This window comes from Lotus japonicus, chromosome 3, assembly GCF_012489685.1.
Source record: "Lotus japonicus ecotype B-129 chromosome 3, LjGifu_v1.2".
In the NCBI taxonomy this organism is placed as follows: Eukaryota; Viridiplantae; Streptophyta; class Magnoliopsida; order Fabales; family Fabaceae; genus Lotus; species Lotus japonicus.
Genome location: NC_080043.1, coordinates 70,572,875 through 70,591,355, shown reverse-complemented (window position 1 = coordinate 70,591,355; position 18,481 = coordinate 70,572,875). Strand labels below are relative to the sequence as shown.

Sequence of the window (18,481 nt, the reverse complement as noted above, 5' to 3'; positions counted from 1 at the left end):
AGTTTGTGGGTCTTTAACCGGAGTTTCCCCACGCGCTTTAATAAAAGAAACTCCGATGCCTTACACGTGTGAGTCCAACGTGGAACCCTGGGAGGGGTTTGCAGGTAGTGGTTGCCTACATCTTCAGATGGTGTATCGCGATCACTGGTTTCCTCACTCCCTCCCCCATGCCCCACCTTTTTATTTGGTATTGTAGGCTTGTAGCGCGGCGTAGCACTCCTACATTGAAAATATAAATTATACCATCAACGGGTTGATTCATAGACTTTTTCCTCCTTAACTCGTGTGTCTCCTACTCTTATCACTTAAGTCAGATTTGTCGGGAAAAAAATGGAGTAGGGCTATAATGGAAGGAAGTTTTTGACCAATCACAGCGATTCTTACCATTCGTGAAGGTTTTATTAGTAAAGACAAGCATTTCCTTATAATACTAGAGCAACACTTTGTTGATTGAGAAATGACGTTTGGTACGAAAATGAATTTCGTTTCTACCACATGGATTGTTTTTATTGGTTATTGAAATTGAAGACAATACAACCAATTGCCCAGAGTTTTAATGGTGAAAAGTAATTGAACTAAAATGCAACTCGAGCCATATAACAGGGCTCTTGTTGATTAGAAGAGTTGCTTTCAAAAAACTTGGATCTTATTTGACATTTTAGATTCATAAAAATATTGTTAAGCAACCAAAATAAACAAATCCAATGCTCTTTTTTTCTTCTTCTAACGGTGTTATTTAAGCTTCTCAAGAATGTGTCACCATATGGGTTACCACCACATGGTTTGAAAAGTTAGAAATGGAAAAATATTCTAGAAGGCTTTACACCACAAAGAAGAAAAAAATAGTTATTTTAATCTTCAAATTAGTTTAGGATTTGTTTTATCATTTTCAACCAAATCCACATGCAACTTCACTCATCTGTTTATTTTAAGGAAACGTGCTCAAATTCATTCAACAAAAGAAGAGCTAATAGCGGAGGTGAGAATACACTCCAAACTAACTCGTGCAAATTTAGCCATAAAGTGTGCAGTTAAACTAGCTTTTTTTTTTATACATCGGAAAATGTTAAACTAGCCTTTCACTCATCTGTTTATTTATTATTTATTTATTATATACACTAAAATCATATTTTTGGCCCATAAAAATTTGTTGAGGGTAAAATACACGCATCCACATATACCCTCGGAGCCTTTTGCCCTTTTGAGATATTTAGGAAAAATGTACAAGTTAAAATTGTTCACTACATATATCTTTCAGTTATCACTAATCACGAAAATAGTACCCCATGGCCCATGCTACATAGCCAATTTTAAAATGGAAGCTTGTATAGATGGGGTTCATGCTATACTCATAAAGGAAGCATAGAAGTTAAACACTGCGGTAATAGAGATAGAGAGATCCATTGATCTGAGTCATTCAACAACAGGTTTAACCCGTTCAAGTGCCTAATAATCCAATCCCAATATCTTTGAAACAATGTTAAGAGACTCAGTTGACTTAAACTTTATGCAAAATTAGTTCTTTACAATTTTCTCTAGCCTACCAGGGGCTTTGTTAATCACACATCAAGATAGGCTTTGTACTAATTTCAAACAACATAAGTTTTCATTTACTGAAAGCTGAAATCATAAAATAACTGTTGAATAAGTATCGAATAAATAAGATAAGATCACCTTGTAGTCCCCAGATTGAAATCCAGTGCTGTGATCAATAAAGTAAGGAACCTGTAGAGGACAACTTTCTGATTCATGAAGGATTCAAGTTGATAAATCAGAAAATGACCAAGAATAGAACAAAGAAAAGGACACGAAAATTCCAGCCCCAATCATTATTATTAATCCATTACTATTTCCAATTCCAGTACCTAAAAAACACAACTAAGAACTAACTAGACACATTATTCTGTAAAGTGGCTTTGTCAATATATGTTTCAAAATAATTATCAAGGCATAAAGTCACTAAAAATTTAAACAATGGCATTCAAAGGCTACTTCGTGTCCATAGTAATGTTGTGCTTAATTTAATCTTGTCATTTGTGATTTTTTTTTTTCCAAATATAAAACAAGAATGGCATGCATTGATATTTCTTGATCGAGAACAACTCTTTATAGTGGGTCAATACATGAGCCTAGCATAGAAGCCACAAATAAAACTTTCTTTTATAACCTTGTTTGGCAAACATATTATTGATTGTGTTCTCTAAACACATGAACAACATAAGACACTATAGTACTATACTCACAACAAGAATATTCGATTTGCTTCAAGTTTAAAAGCAAATTCAAGTTTTCATGAAACTACAATGCAGAAACGATAAAACCAGAATTTAGACCTCCCCTAGCAGGTTGGATATGTTTCTTAAGCACATTATCCAACTCTTTTATGAACCTCTCCATGGCTTTAGATGGTAAACACATTGGTGTTAGTAAACCTTCCTCACCTTTATCATTTTTAAAGGGAACGTTAAAGCTTGCTAAACTAGGTATTGGCCCAATTCCTCCCTTGGCAAGGCCTCCATAAATAGCATTTCCCCACCCAAAGTCCACTCGCCTAAACCCAGCAAGCTTCAAATCTGACACAAGAAACGATTTTTCCATACTGAAGTGTGGTCGTCCCTTAATGGCCATTAAATCTGCCAATGAATGCATATACTCCCTAGTGATATTAGCTTTTGCTTTCCTCACTAAATCTACTGCATATCCCAATGGATTTTCACATAGCTTCCCAGCAGTGGTAATCGCGGGAGAAATTGCAAAAGCATTGCCATAGTAACCGGTTGGTAATGGAGAGTCAAGCTTGGCACGTGCATTGACTATGCAGAGTATGCGAACCTCCTCATCACTACTTGGTTGCAATGCTACTGTGCGGCAACGCCAAACAAATGCAGTGAGAACTTCAAAATTTGTGCAGCGAAGTTGGTGGGAAGGAAGGAAACTACGAATTGTAGCTAGCTCAGTGGGACCAAAGAAGAAAGACTTGTGGACCATGTCATCTAGGGGGATGGAAATTTCCTTGTTGTAAGGTGTTTGTTCATCGTATTCAGGATGAGTGCATGTCACCCTTGGTGGGTCCCTTGCACTTAGAATCTCTCTACGCCACACAGGGAGGATGGAAGGTTGGGGCATCCCACGAGCAATTTCTCCTACGGCACTCAAAAATTGGACCAAACCAATGGCGTCACACATGGTGTGGTTTAATCGAATAGCGAAAATGAAGCCACCGCACTTGAGGCGCGTTACTTGTATAAGCAGCAAGGGTGTGTTGAGCATTTCGTCAGATCCAGGAACTTCATACAGGAGCTCTTCCATGCATGGGAAGGGAGTCTGAAGATTATCACCAAATTCGTTAAGAGTGACATCTGCATCGGCTTCAATGAATAAAACACCTTCTGCAGTGCAATCCACCATGAGTTTCCTACCAGGCCCTTCCCTTAGCCTACCTGCAAAGGGATAGTAAAACACAAGTGTTTTGGCCAATGCTTTTCTAATGGCATCAACAGGGTCCTTCCCTGCCATAGATGGATTGTAGCGATAGAACTGTGCCACTGGAATTTGGAACCGTAGGCCATCTTGGTCATCAATGTCTGAAAGAAGCTTCACCTCACGAGGTGTCGCTTCAGCTGGACCAACAAGCTCCGGCTCACGCCTTCGCACCGTAAACACCATATCAGATTTAGATGATGATGATGAGGCCGCCATCTATAATGATCGATTTATCAAACACACAAGGAAACTAAAGGGAAATGAATTTCTTTCTGATAGACAATGGTTAGTTCTACTTGGTAGTGGCTGTGGTGGATGCTGCTACTACTACACTCGAACATATATATGATGTGCTGTGCTGCTTAATTTAACTATGAAAACATTGTCAATATCAACATGCTAGGAGGAGACCACGTGAAAATTATGTGTTTTTTTTATTTTATTTTCATCGCATATGTTGTTTTTAGACCATGGTATATATTTTAAATTTTATTCATAGCACATGTTGTCAACTTAAGTGTCCATTTTTTTAATCTCACATCTCTATCAGTTCGTGTTAGTATAATACCAATGAGTGGGGTTATATAATTAAATATAATGCAATATAAAAATATGATAGACGGCTGATTGGCTGAACGACTTCAATATAATTAACTTTTGGGTATAATTTTTAATTGTCATCTTCATCGATCCGTATTATTATATTACCATGAGTGGAGTTATTATAGGTACAGTAATATTATGTTCTTTTAATTTTGAGTAAAGTAATTTTTTTTTGGTAAAGTACGCTCACCCCTCAAGGTTTGTATGAATTACACTCCACCACAATCTTATTAACACCCCACCCCATTTAATACAAACTTTCTCATGAGTAATTTGAAAAACCCCTTATAAAGACCGAAAACATATTCAAAGCCATTTCTAATTTTTTTTTCTGCGAGTTCAAATTTTCCCCATTCAATTCATCCAAGTCCAAGTTCTCATTTACTTCGTGGGCATGATCCCCTTACATGTCAGATATGGCTTTCAAGGCTATGCCCTTCTTTTTTATCTATTTCTTCATATTCATTTAGTAAATTAAGCTCAAGTTCATGTTCTTAAATCTTTCCAAATAATGTTGCAAGACTCATGGTTGCCAAGTTTCTCAAATCAACAACTTCCGTTACTTTAAAGGCTTTAAAATTCCTACTAAAATATCCGAACTTTGTTAATCAAGTCTTTCATTACATAAGGTTTTCATGATATCATTATGTTTACATATCCATTTTTTATCTAGTCATCATCCCACATTGTGGGTCTAATCAGCTGAATATGTGAAACATGAAATTTTTGCATTAATTTTAGCTCTTCTAAGAATATTTAGTCACTTTCCATCTTTCTACGACCCCTTTCTTTGTCTTCCTCTGCCTCCATGACCACTATAGAATCCTGCCACCAACCACCCTTAACCACCGCATTCAAACAACCACCACATCTTTTTGTTTTCTACCATAAGGGGAGCTCACCTCTCTCTTTCTGCACATAAATGAATGCAGTGTTGCATGTTGACATGTTGTCAGCTCCCACGAACCCAGTTCTCGCATAATGCCACCTAAACTCTTTAACCTCTTCTGCCTCCCCAAAATTTCCCAACTCAAACAATATTCCAGCCTTTATTTTCCTGTTAAAAACCATCCTCATTTTTTTGTATGCCAAGCTAATTAAGTTTGGTTAGATATCTATGCCAAACTATACACCTGCTGGTGTTCTCTATATTATATGTGGAATCATAGGAAAGAATCCCCGCTGGCAATTTAGTGTTAGATATGTCTTGAGCTGAAAAATACCTATCTGAAATTCTGAATTGATCAATTGAGCTAAGAAGAGTGACAAAAACAAAATAAGATAAATTCTTATATCCCAAGACTCTGAACCTATCAGATTTAAGTATATAGGAACTGTCAATAATAACAAAATTTAAGGACATAGGCTTTTTAGCTACGCTCCAGAGAACAACCGTGTTTAGATTAACTTATTGAAATATCATCTCACATGACGTATACATGACAATTTAATCTTTCTTTTCCTATCCCATCATAAAAAAGTGATGCACAAGTATTTATGATCAATGTATTAAATCTCCTGTTTGAGAATTTTTTAGCAACTAAATATTTTCAAATTATAATTACAATAAAAAAGTGAAACAAATCTCAATAAAAGGTATAATTTACCTTTGTATCACTACTAACATTTTTTACTTTTAACGACATCATGATCTGCCGTCGTTAAAGTTATTGCTAAAAACGCACTAGGAATCAGTTCTTGTCTGTTGTCATAGAGAGTTCAGTTTTTAGGCAACATATTTTTCACTACACTAAACAGAGATTTGCTCTTTCCTCCTCCTCCTTCAGCGTAGCGGCCATAGCGCGCTATAGCGCTATTGCGGTTTTGGGGCTTGCCGCTACGCGATGCTATCCACCATTAACAACACTACACTAAATAAGTGTTATGTATCTAATAATAGGGATCAATGATAATTGTTGCATTGAATTTGCACATAATAGGTTACACTTTCACACAACGTTACCATAAATTACTAGAAACCGTTACCAAAGAATAGGTAATGTCGGAACATGAGACCGCCGAAAACGATGCGCAAACTTTAGGAGACATTTTTCGTGTCTATGACTACAATTTTGAACTGTTGCTAAAAGCAAAAACTGTTGTAGTGTATGTTCAAGAAATTTCGGTCATGTTCTGGCCGATCTAAATAGGCACAAAGCTCATTCTCGTTTTGAGCGCCCTAAGGTTTCACAACTAAGTGAACATCATATTGGTTAGTCGGGACGACCAAAGGGGGACTCATCTCGTTTGACGTCACTCGAGCAGAAAAAACCGACACATTTGCTAAACAAGTGTATTAGGGCTTATCGACACCCCACCCCATTTTTATAGAGACAAATTTAGTGACGAAAAAATATTTTTCATCAATAATTAGTTATAATTTAAATAGTTGATAAATAATTTCAAAAAATATTGTCAATATAACCCAATAAATTTAAAAACGAAAAACATCTCAGTCCTCCTTATTCTCTCAATCGTGTTCTTCCTCCGTAAATTCACATTGCAATTTCTGCAAATTCTGCAATAGCACACCATATCGGTAGACAAACCATTTCTTGAACATAGTTAAACATGCTTGTGTTTTCATTTCTATCTTTATATCTGGCAATAATTCAATTTTAATTAAAATAATCACTTTCCCCGACAACATCAATGGGGAGGTTCACACGAAGTAGAAGAACAAGTACTGTCACCGGTGGAGCGAGGTGGGGTTTGGTCAAATCCTCTTGGGTTCAGGTCGCAACAAAACTTTGAGGCATGGTGATGCCATGGGGTTTTACGTTCTGGATGGTGGTCGCCGTGCTAAAGAGAACAAAGGCTTGGTGGTGGTTGTTTGTGGTGAGAAACATGGTTTGGAGATGGAAGGGGCGTGGGCTCGACATGACATGGTGGATGATTTTTTAAATTTAATTAAGTAAAATTATTTTCATAAATTAATGTATCATAGTCTATATGCATTAAATTTATTAAAATTTTAACTAATTAGTAATTATTAGTGACGAATTTTTTTCCTCACTAAATTTTGCCTCTATATAAAATGAGGTGGAGTGTAGTCTTTAGATAAGAGTGGAGTGGAGTGTCATTCTTGCAAACCTTGAGGGGGTGAGTGTATTTTAGTCTATTTATTAAGGCTTAACTGCACTTTTGGTCCCCCACTTATACCAATTGTGCGACTTTGGTCCTCAACAAAAAAAATTAGCAATTTTCGTCCCCCACATTACCTATCGTTTGCATTTTTGATTTTCCGTTTCATTCCGTCCAAGATTTAACGTTTTTTGGGTTAAAATTAAAATTAAAAAACAAAAAAGAAACAGTAGCCCAGAATATTCATTGGTTCTTCATCCTCTTCAAGTCTTCAACCATCTTCATCATAAAATTCAGAAAATAAAAAAATCAATCTCCTCAAACCCGCTTATAATCAAACACCTTATAGAAAACACACTCACAAAGGCCCCCAACCATTCTCCTTCATCTCTTCACTGCTTGCTAATCTCTCTCAAGCCCACTATACTGGTGGAGACGGCAACGACAAGAACAGAGAGGGCGAGTGTCGGCGTCGTTGTGGCGCTGGAACTAGTGTGCAAACAAGACGGCGCTGGGTGGTGGCGCGGCTTTGAGAAAAAGAGAGTGATGGTGGCGCCGCGATCTAGGACAGAAAGGAAAGGAGGTGGCGGCGGCGTGGTTTTGGTTGAGGAAAGGAGACGGTGGTGCGATCAGGAAAGGAAAGGAGGTGGTGACGACGCTTCCATGGGAGAGAGAGAGAGAGAGAGAGGAGGTGGCGGCTAGGGCTTCTTGGAGAAGAAGAGGAGAAAATTTCAGAACTCTTGGTGAGATACATAGAGGATTCATGGGAGAGAGACGCTGAGATTGCCCTTTGAATTTTGGATTTTTCTTTTAATTCTCCTCTGAATTCGTGACATTGCATGTGGGTATTGTGTTAAAGTTTGAAACTTTTGGTTTTTGTGGCTGGATTTGGATGAAAAAGAAATGGTTTTTTTTATTTTATGGACTGGATTTAGGTGTTCTTTGTGTGTATCCATGATGCAGACTGATTATTTCTCTCTTTCTAAAATCCTAGAGTCAATTTTGGGGGTTGTTGGGTTTGGGGTATGTATTTCTGGTTTTTTCAAGATTCAAATAAATGTGATGAAGAAGATGAATAATGGATGATGGTTGCTGGGATTTATTATTTTAAATTTATTTTTTATCCCAGAAACCGTTAAATTTTGGATGGAATGAGACGGAAAACTAAAAGTGCAAACGATAGGTAACGTGGGGGATGAAAATTGCTAATTTTTTTTGTTAAGGACCAAAATCGCACAATTGATATAAGTGGGGGACCAAAAGTGCAATTAAGCCATTTATTAAACAAAACCACCTATGAGAGGTTCACTTCTGAGGGAAAAGTGATGAGTAATGATCATTGGTGATAAAATCAAGGGAATGGATTTTAACAACTTCATAATTTGTTATACATCTGGATGTATTTTATCATAGCCTCATCCATTGGTTTTCCAACCAACAATTATAAAGTCCACACTTTTCCCTCTTCAATGCACTTCTCATTTGCACTGTTAGGTTCAAGTGACAAGGGGAGAAGGTTTTTGAAACTAATTTACTTTTATACCCCTATATATGCTTATTCCTTGTTTTGTTTTGTTGTCAAGTAAGGATATTTCAGTCAATGCATTAAAAATGTTTTAACCCATCTTGTCTCACTTCAAATCCCTCCAATATTGGAGGGGAGCTGAAATTGAGTATTGGGGGGAGCTAAAATTGAGTGTTGGCCTCTTCCATTCCCCTCCTTTCTCTTTCATTTCCCCCAACCTAACTAGGCAACAATCAAAATTTCAAATCTTACTTAAGAAAGGCGCTTAGTGCAGTAGTATAGTGAAATTGTCTGACATGACCACAAACTAATTAAACATGTCCAACTCTAGAAAAATAACCAACATATCTAGAATCTACACATGCAAAATTCATTTCAATTAAACTCTGCAATTTGGTAAGTTCCATTAAATTCTAACCTCTTTAGATCCATAAGCATCCAAGAGTAACTTCATTCTGTGAGATCCTTCTCCTACATTTTGAAGGATGTAAGGAAGTTCCAATTCGCATAATGCCTCTCGCACAATTCTCGCATTCTGGAAAGTGAAATTTTAAATCTATGAAGTTAGAGGAAGAACTGTATACAACTACATAGTGGACAGTAAGATATTTGATGTTTGCATTTCCTTCACAAATTGGAGATAGAAAAGCATTTCTTACAGGGTTATTTTCATATGAGAAGAGCTCTAGCTTTCCAGGAGGAGGATCAGGCGTGGAATGTTCCCACAATGTCATTCCTCGACCAGCTCGTAGTATTGTTGGCATCCATCCAGTGAAAACAGTGCTGCACAAGGGGGTGTTATAAGAGCAAATAAAATTAAATATTTCTCTTTATTAAAGCCGTGCAAGGACTATGGTGGAGCAACCTCAGCATAGATAGTCTCTGGTAAAATTTACCATCTCTGTCACATGACTCAACAATTATACTTGCTTAAGAGAACCTACTCAATGCTCCTTAATAATTACTTGCTCTTTTACGCTAAGACACGAGGAACATACTATTTATGTCAGCCGTCAGCCATTGCATGCTAATATGCTTTCATGTAAAGATATTAGTAAATATTATAGTCCTTCCTAAACTATAAATGAATTTATTTTTTCTGATGAGATTGAACTTAACTTTCCTAGCCTAAAACATGTGATTAATAATATCTTATATACTTGTCCAGAAACAGATATCTAATACCTCTCTAAAAGTCCGAATGATGGACTTCTACCTTCTCCATATTGCTCAAACAAGTATTTCACAATATCACCTATAGCAAAGAAACGGATGCAGGCATTTAGCATCAGTTAGAAGTTGGAGTAAGAGCTACAAATTGTTTAGTAAATTAAATCACAAACGCATCAAAAGAAAATCAGTACACAACATTCAATGGATTGAATTAATTTAAAGGATTTATTAAGGCAAGTGAAGCAGGAAGTCAGGAACAAGATTGGAAGTGAACCAATCCAAGATTGTTAGAAAATGTGGAGAAGAAGAACTGTAAGCAGTTAAGGTGAACCTATCCAAACTAGTAACAACTATTAAAGCGGTAGTGATTTAGAGCATTGCCACTATATACAAGATAAGCAGCAAAGGTTTGCAGAATGAACAAGGAGAAAGCTTCCTTACTTACCACTTTCATAAATAGAAATACCACTCTTTTTATCAATAAGGAAAGGAAACCTGTAAAAAGAACATAATCAATGCATGTATTCAGTAGATTTTTTTTCCGAAAAGATAAGAAGAACATCAAACAGTTTCACTGGAATTAATCATGTTATACTATGTACATACACAACACAAATGTAATAGAAATCAATATGCAAGTTCTATAGCAATTTCTTCTTAGGATTAGCATATATAATATAATACGGAAATATACTGACAAAAAAAATCGAGATATGGAAGTCATAGGGCATAAGAAGAGTTAATCAGAATAGTCATGTTTGGGAGGTTAGAGGTAGGAATTGACTTAAATAGGAGGAGAGGGGACATCCTGATTTGTTATCATATGGAAGCTGAGCATTATCTCTGCAGTAGAAAGGGGAAATCCTTTCAAGGAAAATTTCTCCCTAGGTCTCTGTTTGTAATTCAATAAACACTACTCTTTTTCTTTTTCCTTTCTTTTTTGTTTCCTGGTGCCTAACAGATACCCCAAAATCTGGTTTTAAATTTTAATATTCAGCGTTACTGCAAATCAAATAATAAACAGATAATAAGAAACAAGATGTCATAAAGAACAACATACTGCTCTTTGCCACCAGTTCTTCTAACCACCTCTCTATGTCTTACAGAACCTTTAGGACACGGATAGACCTATTGATGACAAAAAGTCAACCATGAATCAATTTCTCATGTCACAGATAAGTATATTAATAAACTAATTTCACTTGGAATTTGTTTGAACATCAGTGGTTCAAAAGGAGTTAATAGAATAAGGATTATGTTGGTCAAAAGCTAAAACATTAGATTCAACTGCTGTACACATCGACCCCGAAATCTAGGAGCCTAACTTAATGATTTAATGTGAAAATCAGTTATCTGTTGAAACAGACAAAATTCAGTCAAGGGAAAATTAGATATTGAATGTGGCCGTAAGTGTATGTGATCTATCGGCAGCTAACCTCTACAGAAAGATCTAATTCAGTCAGGGCCTCCCGTACTCTTCTACAAAAGGGACATGCCTCTGTTGACAAATAATGTTTATAAGATTTAACATGGGATGTTTACAAACTTCAATGATAATATGACAGTAATCTGTTAGAGTAAAAACAAAAATGAAAAAAGAAGTTTGAGAATCTCAGTATAAAGGTAAAGTTCAGTTTAGGACTAGTAAAACAAACAACTTTTATCACGGTTTACTACTATCAATATTGAGGCCAAGACCAGTGCAAAGCAATATTAATATACTCAAAACAAAGAAATTAACTTTAAGAATGTTGACAAAATTTTAATATTAGCAATAGCATCACCAAGGATTCTTCCTTAAACCCATCAAAGAGAGGCATAAACGTACCAAATTCAAAAAGCTGCAAATTAATAGGAAGATTTGAAGGGATCTCATTGTTTGGTGAACTCTCAGCTATGGATTTCGTTCCCCATGCAAACCTTGACATGCTAGCAATGGAAGATGTTGCGAGCTATCATCACCAACAAAACATCAAGGTTAGTCAGTTACATGGTGTATACAGAATATGAAGAATACCTAGCATATATTTGTCTCTATTCTCATTTACATGGCACACAACTCCAACACTGAAACAGTTGAATTTAACTAGATAAAAAACACCTCCAAGGTACCAAACAATACATAACGTTGAAATTATAGGCTTTAGGTAGACAGTAGTTAGGAAGCCTTCTATTACATACACACATGACAGAATACATAAAGATATTAATATTATTAGCATTAGCAAAGGCCCCTGCAGCAATAGAAACAAAGTTGTAATGTAGATAAAGGAAGGAACAAGTACATCTTATATGATAGTATACAAAATGATCATTACTGCCAGAATTCCCAAACTAAAAATTATTAGGGAAAGAAAAGTAAGAAATATTACAAACAAAACCCCTCAGAAATCACATTCTGAATGGAAAACATGAGATTCTAAAAAGGGTTACCTCCAAAGTAGCATTGCGTGGTCGAGAAGGATCTCCGCCCTACGAGAGGCATATGATGAGAAACAATAATAACTAAAGTTCAAATACAAAGGATGCATTTTGGAAAATAACTTTATTAAGCACTTATCGCATAAGCAAATTTGAGAAGCTTATTGAAATAACCTCAAAATATTCTTCATATGCTAATCTAAACAACTTATGAAAATAAGCTCAAAACAACTTATAGGTAAGGTCATGAGCTATTTACATAAGTTTTTCGAAACACTTGCATAAGTGCTTATGCTATAAAATAAGCTCAAACAAGCTAGAATAGACTCTTCCAAACAGAGCCAACGTCTACGAAAATTAGCTATCTTCCACATTAACTATGTTCAAAATTCTGTCACCTAATTTTCACACATTAACACATTATAGTTAACTTGCAGTTCCTTTGAATGGATAATCTCTCAAATCGAGAACTGCGATCAAAAGGTGATTTCGCCATTAAAAAATTGGAAAGTTGAGTTACCGTCTTTTCCCACTCACAAGTTTGTGGTGGTCTCTTTCAGTGTGAAATACATTCATGCATACATAAATAAATTCTAGCGAGACTTAATTCTAGCCGGACTCAATTCTGCTAACGCTGATCGAAACACACACTCCATACAATTCAATTCAAGTATTATAAATCATTTAACAAAGAATATGAGTGTAGATAGGGAGAGAAGAGTTACAGAGAGAAGCTTGAGCAAGGGACAGAGAAAAGAGAGAACAGATGAAGGTGTTGTTGACTGTTCTTGAGTGACTTGTGCATCTGAATTTGACTTTGCAACAATTCTGAACTTGGAAGAAACCCTAATGCCATTGCTACCGCATTTGAAACTCGACGCTGGAACGAAGCTACTTCTAGTGGCGGTGTTTGAGGTTATGCAACACGAAGAGTAGTGAACAACAGAGTTGGAGCAGAATGCCATCTTCTCTGAAAAGCTTCAAGCCTTCAACTATCGATGACAACATTTCTAAACCACTCATCCAGTGTTTCAGGGACTAATTCGCAATAACAATTTCTTCGAATATTTGCAATCTGCTCCCTGGTTTATTTGAATATTACACTGTTTAGTTAAATACACTGTCCTTCTCTTCTCTTCCCCGCAAGCAAACGCTGATCGTGGAAGGAAAATGAGAGGATTGTTGTCACTCTTCCGTAGAAAACCACTCTCATTCCCTCCATTCTCTTTCTCTCCATTCTCCACCTCGGAATCCAAGCTCAAAGTCTTCAATCGTGAACTCAAGCGCACACAGGTTTTCTTTCTTCGCTTTTTCCTTTCACTCCAAATGCAAACCAAACGTGAAATTCTCTTCCGCTTTGTTTTCATTGCGTTGCCGTTGTTGATGTAGCGCGATCGAGCTGCATGGTTGATGCCGCCGAACGACCCTCTGCTTCACACTGTTGCTGAAAATCTATCGGATCGCTTGCAGGTTTGCTTCCTTTTTCTCCATTTCCCCTAATTTCTGTAAGAATCAGCTTCAACTCTTGTTCCTTTTCTCTTTTTCAGGATTGTAAGAAGAATTTTCCAACTGCTTTATGTTTGGGAGGCTCATTGCAAGCTATCACGAGCTCGCTTCGTGGCCGCGGTAACAATAACAAACTCCAATTCCTTGTTCTGAAGTTTTTAGTAAAGCTTAGTCATGATTTCTATCATTATGAGGAAATGTTTTTGTATTGATATTTGGAACATTTGATATTTGATCATAATTTAGTTTTTGATCGAGCTCAATGGTGTAGTGTGATCCATATAGCCGACCTCAGTTAGTGGGATAAGGCTTTTGTTGCTGTTGTTGTATTTGGAACATTTGAGTAGCTTTTGTGCCTTTTTCCTTGATCCTTGTTAAGGTCACTAGAAATATGATTAAAATAATCCTTATAAAGGGTAGAACAATCCTCATCCTGAGCTTGGATTTAGGGTAGGGTTAGACTTAACTCGAGTTTAAGAATCCTAATTGCTTAATGGTGTTTATTAAGTTTTCAGCTTACTAGGGTGATATTATGATTGAATGGCTGATCCCAGGTGCCATAGAAAAACTAATTGTGATGGATGCCTCCCATGACATGGTACAAGCTTGTAAGAATGCGAACCACGGGTTGAACAATAATGGTATGGAGACTATGTATTTGGTTGGCGATGAAGAATTCTTGCCTATCAAAGAAAGGTTCAGGAGTTGGCTTTACTTATATTTGATTATAATTTACACTTTAAACATTTAATGATGATTTTAGACTTGACATTGGTTAATATGAAAATTTAAATTTTGAACTGTTGTATGTCGTTTACAGCTCTGTGGATTTGGTTATTAGTTGCTTGGGGCTACACTGGACTAACGATCTGCCTGGAGCAATGATACAGGCATACTCTCTTATACAATTGCTGTGTTTACTGGCTTGGTTATTCCATGGTTGATGTTAATGGAGATGATTCACAATAGGATAATAAGCAAATGTCCTTTTTATGTTTTGCAGTCTAGATTGGCATTGAAACCTGATGGCTTATTTTTAGCAGCTATTCTCGGTGGAGAAACATTAAAGTGAGTGCCATATATTTATTTACAGAGACTTCTGTGCAACAATAATGCACGAGTGTTTTAATGGTACTTATGATGCTACCAGGGAGCTCAGAATAGCGTGTACTATTGCACAAATGGAGCGTGAAGGTGGTATCAGTCCACGAGTATCACCTTTGGCACAGGCATGTGTTCGTGCAAATATTATTTATTTATCAGTTATGATTATCTATATCTTTAACAAATGCAATACTGTTTATATCAAATAGATTATCGTGGTTGTGTTCCTATTCCTTTTCAGTTGGCACTGTGATTATAAACTCCATGGTTTTGTTTGAAAGCAAGTCCCATCGTTGATGATGGTTAAATTTGAAGCATGCAAGTTTGTTTGTTACATGACTTTCATGGCTACTCTCCAAGATCTGTTGGTTAATCTGGCCAGTTGTAACTTCAATTAAAGAAACCAAGACTTGTATTTTTTTTGCAAGTAGAAGAATAATTCTGGAACTGAGAAGATCTTTTCTTCATTTTTAGGTTCGAGATGCTGGGAATCTTTTGACTAGGGCAGGGTTCACCCTTCCGGGTGTTGATGTCGATGAGTATGTAGTTAAATATGATAGTGGTGAGAGTTTCCTTTTGGTTTTACTATTGAACTATAGTACATGCATGACATGAACTAAATGAGTTATGAGTTCTGAAACTTTAGCTGTGTGGGATTCTTCCATAGTTTGGGATTCCCATTCTGGTTGATGACCAAATGAGATATTATTTGCAGAGTCATTAGCATGGTAGCCTTTATTGCCAGCTGATAGTGTATAGGAAGTAGAGGTCATAACTCATAAGGTACCAGATCACCATAGGCAGTATGGTGGTGATAAGGAATATTCACTATGGGGATAACCTGATTACTGCCAGGCAGGGAGGGATGAGAAAGGGTTGAATCTGTTACATTGAATATTTAAAAGCAGAAAGAAGGAGAGGGAGGGCATGCAAAAACGGAGAGAGGAGTAGTGACTATCATTAACAAAAAAAAGGACCACTACTTTTAGTTTAACTATGATTATAACTTTTGTGCTAGTTCTATTTTTGTTTATTTCTGTAGTAGTCTTTGTTTCAGTTATTTCAGAAACAATATAGGAAAACATATGATTTGCATGTTCTCTATTGTTGAATATGTAATTAATCTTGTAGCTTATAATCCAGATTTATTTATGCATTTAATAGGATCAATATATATTTACTTGTTGTGATGTGGCTGGTATACTGTATTTACTTATCAGCGTATGCTTCTCCTTTCTCTTTCTCTCAACATCTATGTAGGTGGTTAACTGATGATCTTATATAGTATAATGTGATTATAGACTGACTATTAATTGTGTTATTCGTCCTCACAACCCGATATACGATGTTTGGTTGTGTATGACTGAAATTGATCCCAAGCCATGATATGTAGTATTAAACCCTTGATGCCCTGTTTGCTTCAATTGAAGTGGAAGTGAGAGAAGTACCGGAGAGGCAACTAGAAGAGAGAAGTAGCAGTTCTGTCGTTTGGAGCTTGAATGATGGTGAGGATTAGAGAATTGAAGTGTGTAGAACCCATGAAAATAAAATCTCTCGACAGAAGACGAGAGAATGAACCAAGAGCTACTTTTTATTTATTTATCAAATATTATATTTAGCCCAAACTTTTAAAATAAGAAATATAAGTTTTGTCTAAGGATAGAAGTGTCATTATATCAAAATATCATTTTCTTTCTTTCCACTTTTCCATCTATGAAACAAGTAAAGAGAAAACTTGACTTTTCTTTCTCTTCTACTTTCCCACTTCCCTTAATTCAAACAACCTAGAAAGCTACTCATTTTCTCTTCTCTCATACTACTTTCTTCCCTACTTATTCCCACATCGAAACATAGCCTAAATGAAATTTTAGAAGGCTGCTGCTGATACAGTTTCTTTGCTTTTACTTGTGGATAATGTCTGCCTGTTTCTCTAATCAAAATATTAAAGCTAGGATAATCTTAATAGTGTATTAAATTGACTGGTATTTTATTTATTGAATTATGTATTACATTTTCATATTAACTTTTAAACTATAGATGAATTAATGGAAGGTTTATAAATACTTCCGTTTGGACATATAACCTCATAGCTAGTCAGCAACCAACCTATTCACCAAGCTATTGAATGCTCTAGATGGGTATTTCCCATGCAAATATAACCTGTGGCTGTTGTGAACTTTTGATAGTTAAACTGCAATATTGAGTGATGTGATCCAACTTAAGCTAATATTATCTTATTGGGTGTAAGGATTTGAGGAAAATGAATTGTGTATTGATTTGATTCTCTCATACCAAAAAGCTATAGAAGTAATAACAGAACCTTCTCATTTATATTTGATCTAATCGTCATTGTTTACGTCATAATGAGTTGTCTACTTGTATCGAAATTCTTTTAAGTCGTTACATTTCCTCTATTGAATAAAATATGACTTTGATAGCTTTGTAACTCTTGGGGTTCATTTTTGTATTGGTTGTTCTTGTTGCTGTTTAGTGCAGCTCTGGAGCTTATAGAACATCTCCGTGCAATGGGTGAAACAAATGCTCATTCTCAAATGAACACTGTAAAGTTTTTCTTTTCTTTCACTCAAATGGATGTTAAATAGATTTTCATTTTATCAAATGTTGAAACCTGATGTTGTTGCATCACATCTTGAAAAAAATGTTATGCATAAATGACACAGATACTAAAGAGGGACACAGCCTTAGCAACTGCAGCTATTTATGATTCAATGTTTGCAGAAGAAGATGGTACTGTACCTGCAACCTTTCAGGTAATCAAAATTGAAGCATCATTTGACCATAAGAAAACTGAAAGTGCTAATCAGAACTTTTAATATCTTCGTGATGGAATGTTACAGTGTTCTTTAAATTCGTCAACTGTTCAGCATGCTAACTTCGCCCTGTGAAAGCGGCACTTGCATCAATTTTCTTCTTGGAAACAGTTGAACTCCGAAGAACATCTATTATATGGTCTTTATATTTTTTGTAGGTTATATACATGACCGGATGGAGGGAACACCCTTCTCAGCAGAAAGCAAAACGAAGGGGGTCAGCTACTGTATCTTTCACTGATATTCAGAAGCAATTTGGTAGCCAGAATTGATTTTTTTCCTTCCTCTCCATATGCTACATGCCTTAATAATGTTTGCCCCTTAAACATTCACCTCAAATCCCAATGGATAATCTTGACCAAGCATTGCAGTGGGTCAATTTCCCTACAGTACGAGACCCTTAATGTAGAAGACCAATTGTCACTAGTAACTTACTTTGTTTGCTATTAAAATGTTATAAATTCTTTTTTCCTCTATTACATTTACTTTAAAAAACTCTTAAGATGGTATCTTTTGAATGGTCAAAAAATAAGGATAAAAGTGTAACGCTATCATTATAGAAATAAACTCACTATTCATTCCATCAAATGCCTATAAAAAAAACAAAACTATTCATTCCATCACATATATAATCATGTTGATTAACACATCGTTCAACTGTTGGACCTTGACCTCATATAAAATGAAAAATTGGCTACCGTAAAAAAACACAATATTTGGTAACACTATTTGTATTGGTAAAAATTCATAT

The 18,481-nt window shown here is 36.0% G+C and overlaps 2 protein-coding genes across 4 annotated transcripts; one reads left to right on the top strand and one right to left on the bottom strand.

Moving 5' to 3' along the window:
- Nucleotides 1–2,124: 2,124 nt before the first annotated feature.
- Nucleotides 2,125–13,263, bottom strand: LOC130745592 (benzyl alcohol O-benzoyltransferase-like). Of its 3 annotated transcripts, XM_057597926.1 has the most exons (10): nucleotides 13,015–13,263; nucleotides 12,302–12,340; nucleotides 11,697–11,820; nucleotides 11,305–11,366; nucleotides 10,929–10,996; nucleotides 10,314–10,363; nucleotides 9,881–9,950; nucleotides 9,355–9,478; nucleotides 9,114–9,230; nucleotides 2,125–3,699 (listed from the first exon to the last, which is right to left on the bottom strand). In XM_057597926.1, the coding sequence occupies exons 1-10, from the start codon at nucleotides 13,252–13,254 to the stop codon at nucleotides 2,299–2,301; spliced, it is 2,295 nt and encodes a 764-aa protein (XP_057453909.1). In that variant the 5' UTR covers nucleotides 13,255–13,263; the 3' UTR covers nucleotides 2,125–2,298. The 3 variants fall into 3 exon arrangements, with proteins under 3 accessions (XP_057453909.1, XP_057453910.1, XP_057453911.1); XM_057597927.1 differs by lacking the exon at nucleotides 11,305–11,366 and having other exon boundaries at nucleotides 13,015–13,118; XM_057597928.1 differs by lacking the exons at nucleotides 10,929–10,996; nucleotides 11,305–11,366; nucleotides 12,302–12,340; nucleotides 13,015–13,263.
- Nucleotides 13,264–13,419: 156 nt separating this feature from the next.
- Nucleotides 13,420–18,209, top strand: LOC130745593 (putative methyltransferase At1g22800, mitochondrial). Its single transcript, XM_057597929.1, has 11 exons — nucleotides 13,420–13,582; nucleotides 13,679–13,759; nucleotides 13,837–13,915; nucleotides 14,350–14,491; nucleotides 14,616–14,685; nucleotides 14,799–14,863; nucleotides 14,946–15,024; nucleotides 15,374–15,461; nucleotides 17,396–17,460; nucleotides 17,581–17,670; nucleotides 17,889–18,209. The coding sequence occupies exons 1-11, from the start codon at nucleotides 13,460–13,462 to the stop codon at nucleotides 18,000–18,002; spliced, it is 996 nt and encodes a 331-aa protein (XP_057453912.1). The 5' UTR covers nucleotides 13,420–13,459; the 3' UTR covers nucleotides 18,003–18,209.
- Nucleotides 18,210–18,481: the final 272 nt, after the last annotated feature.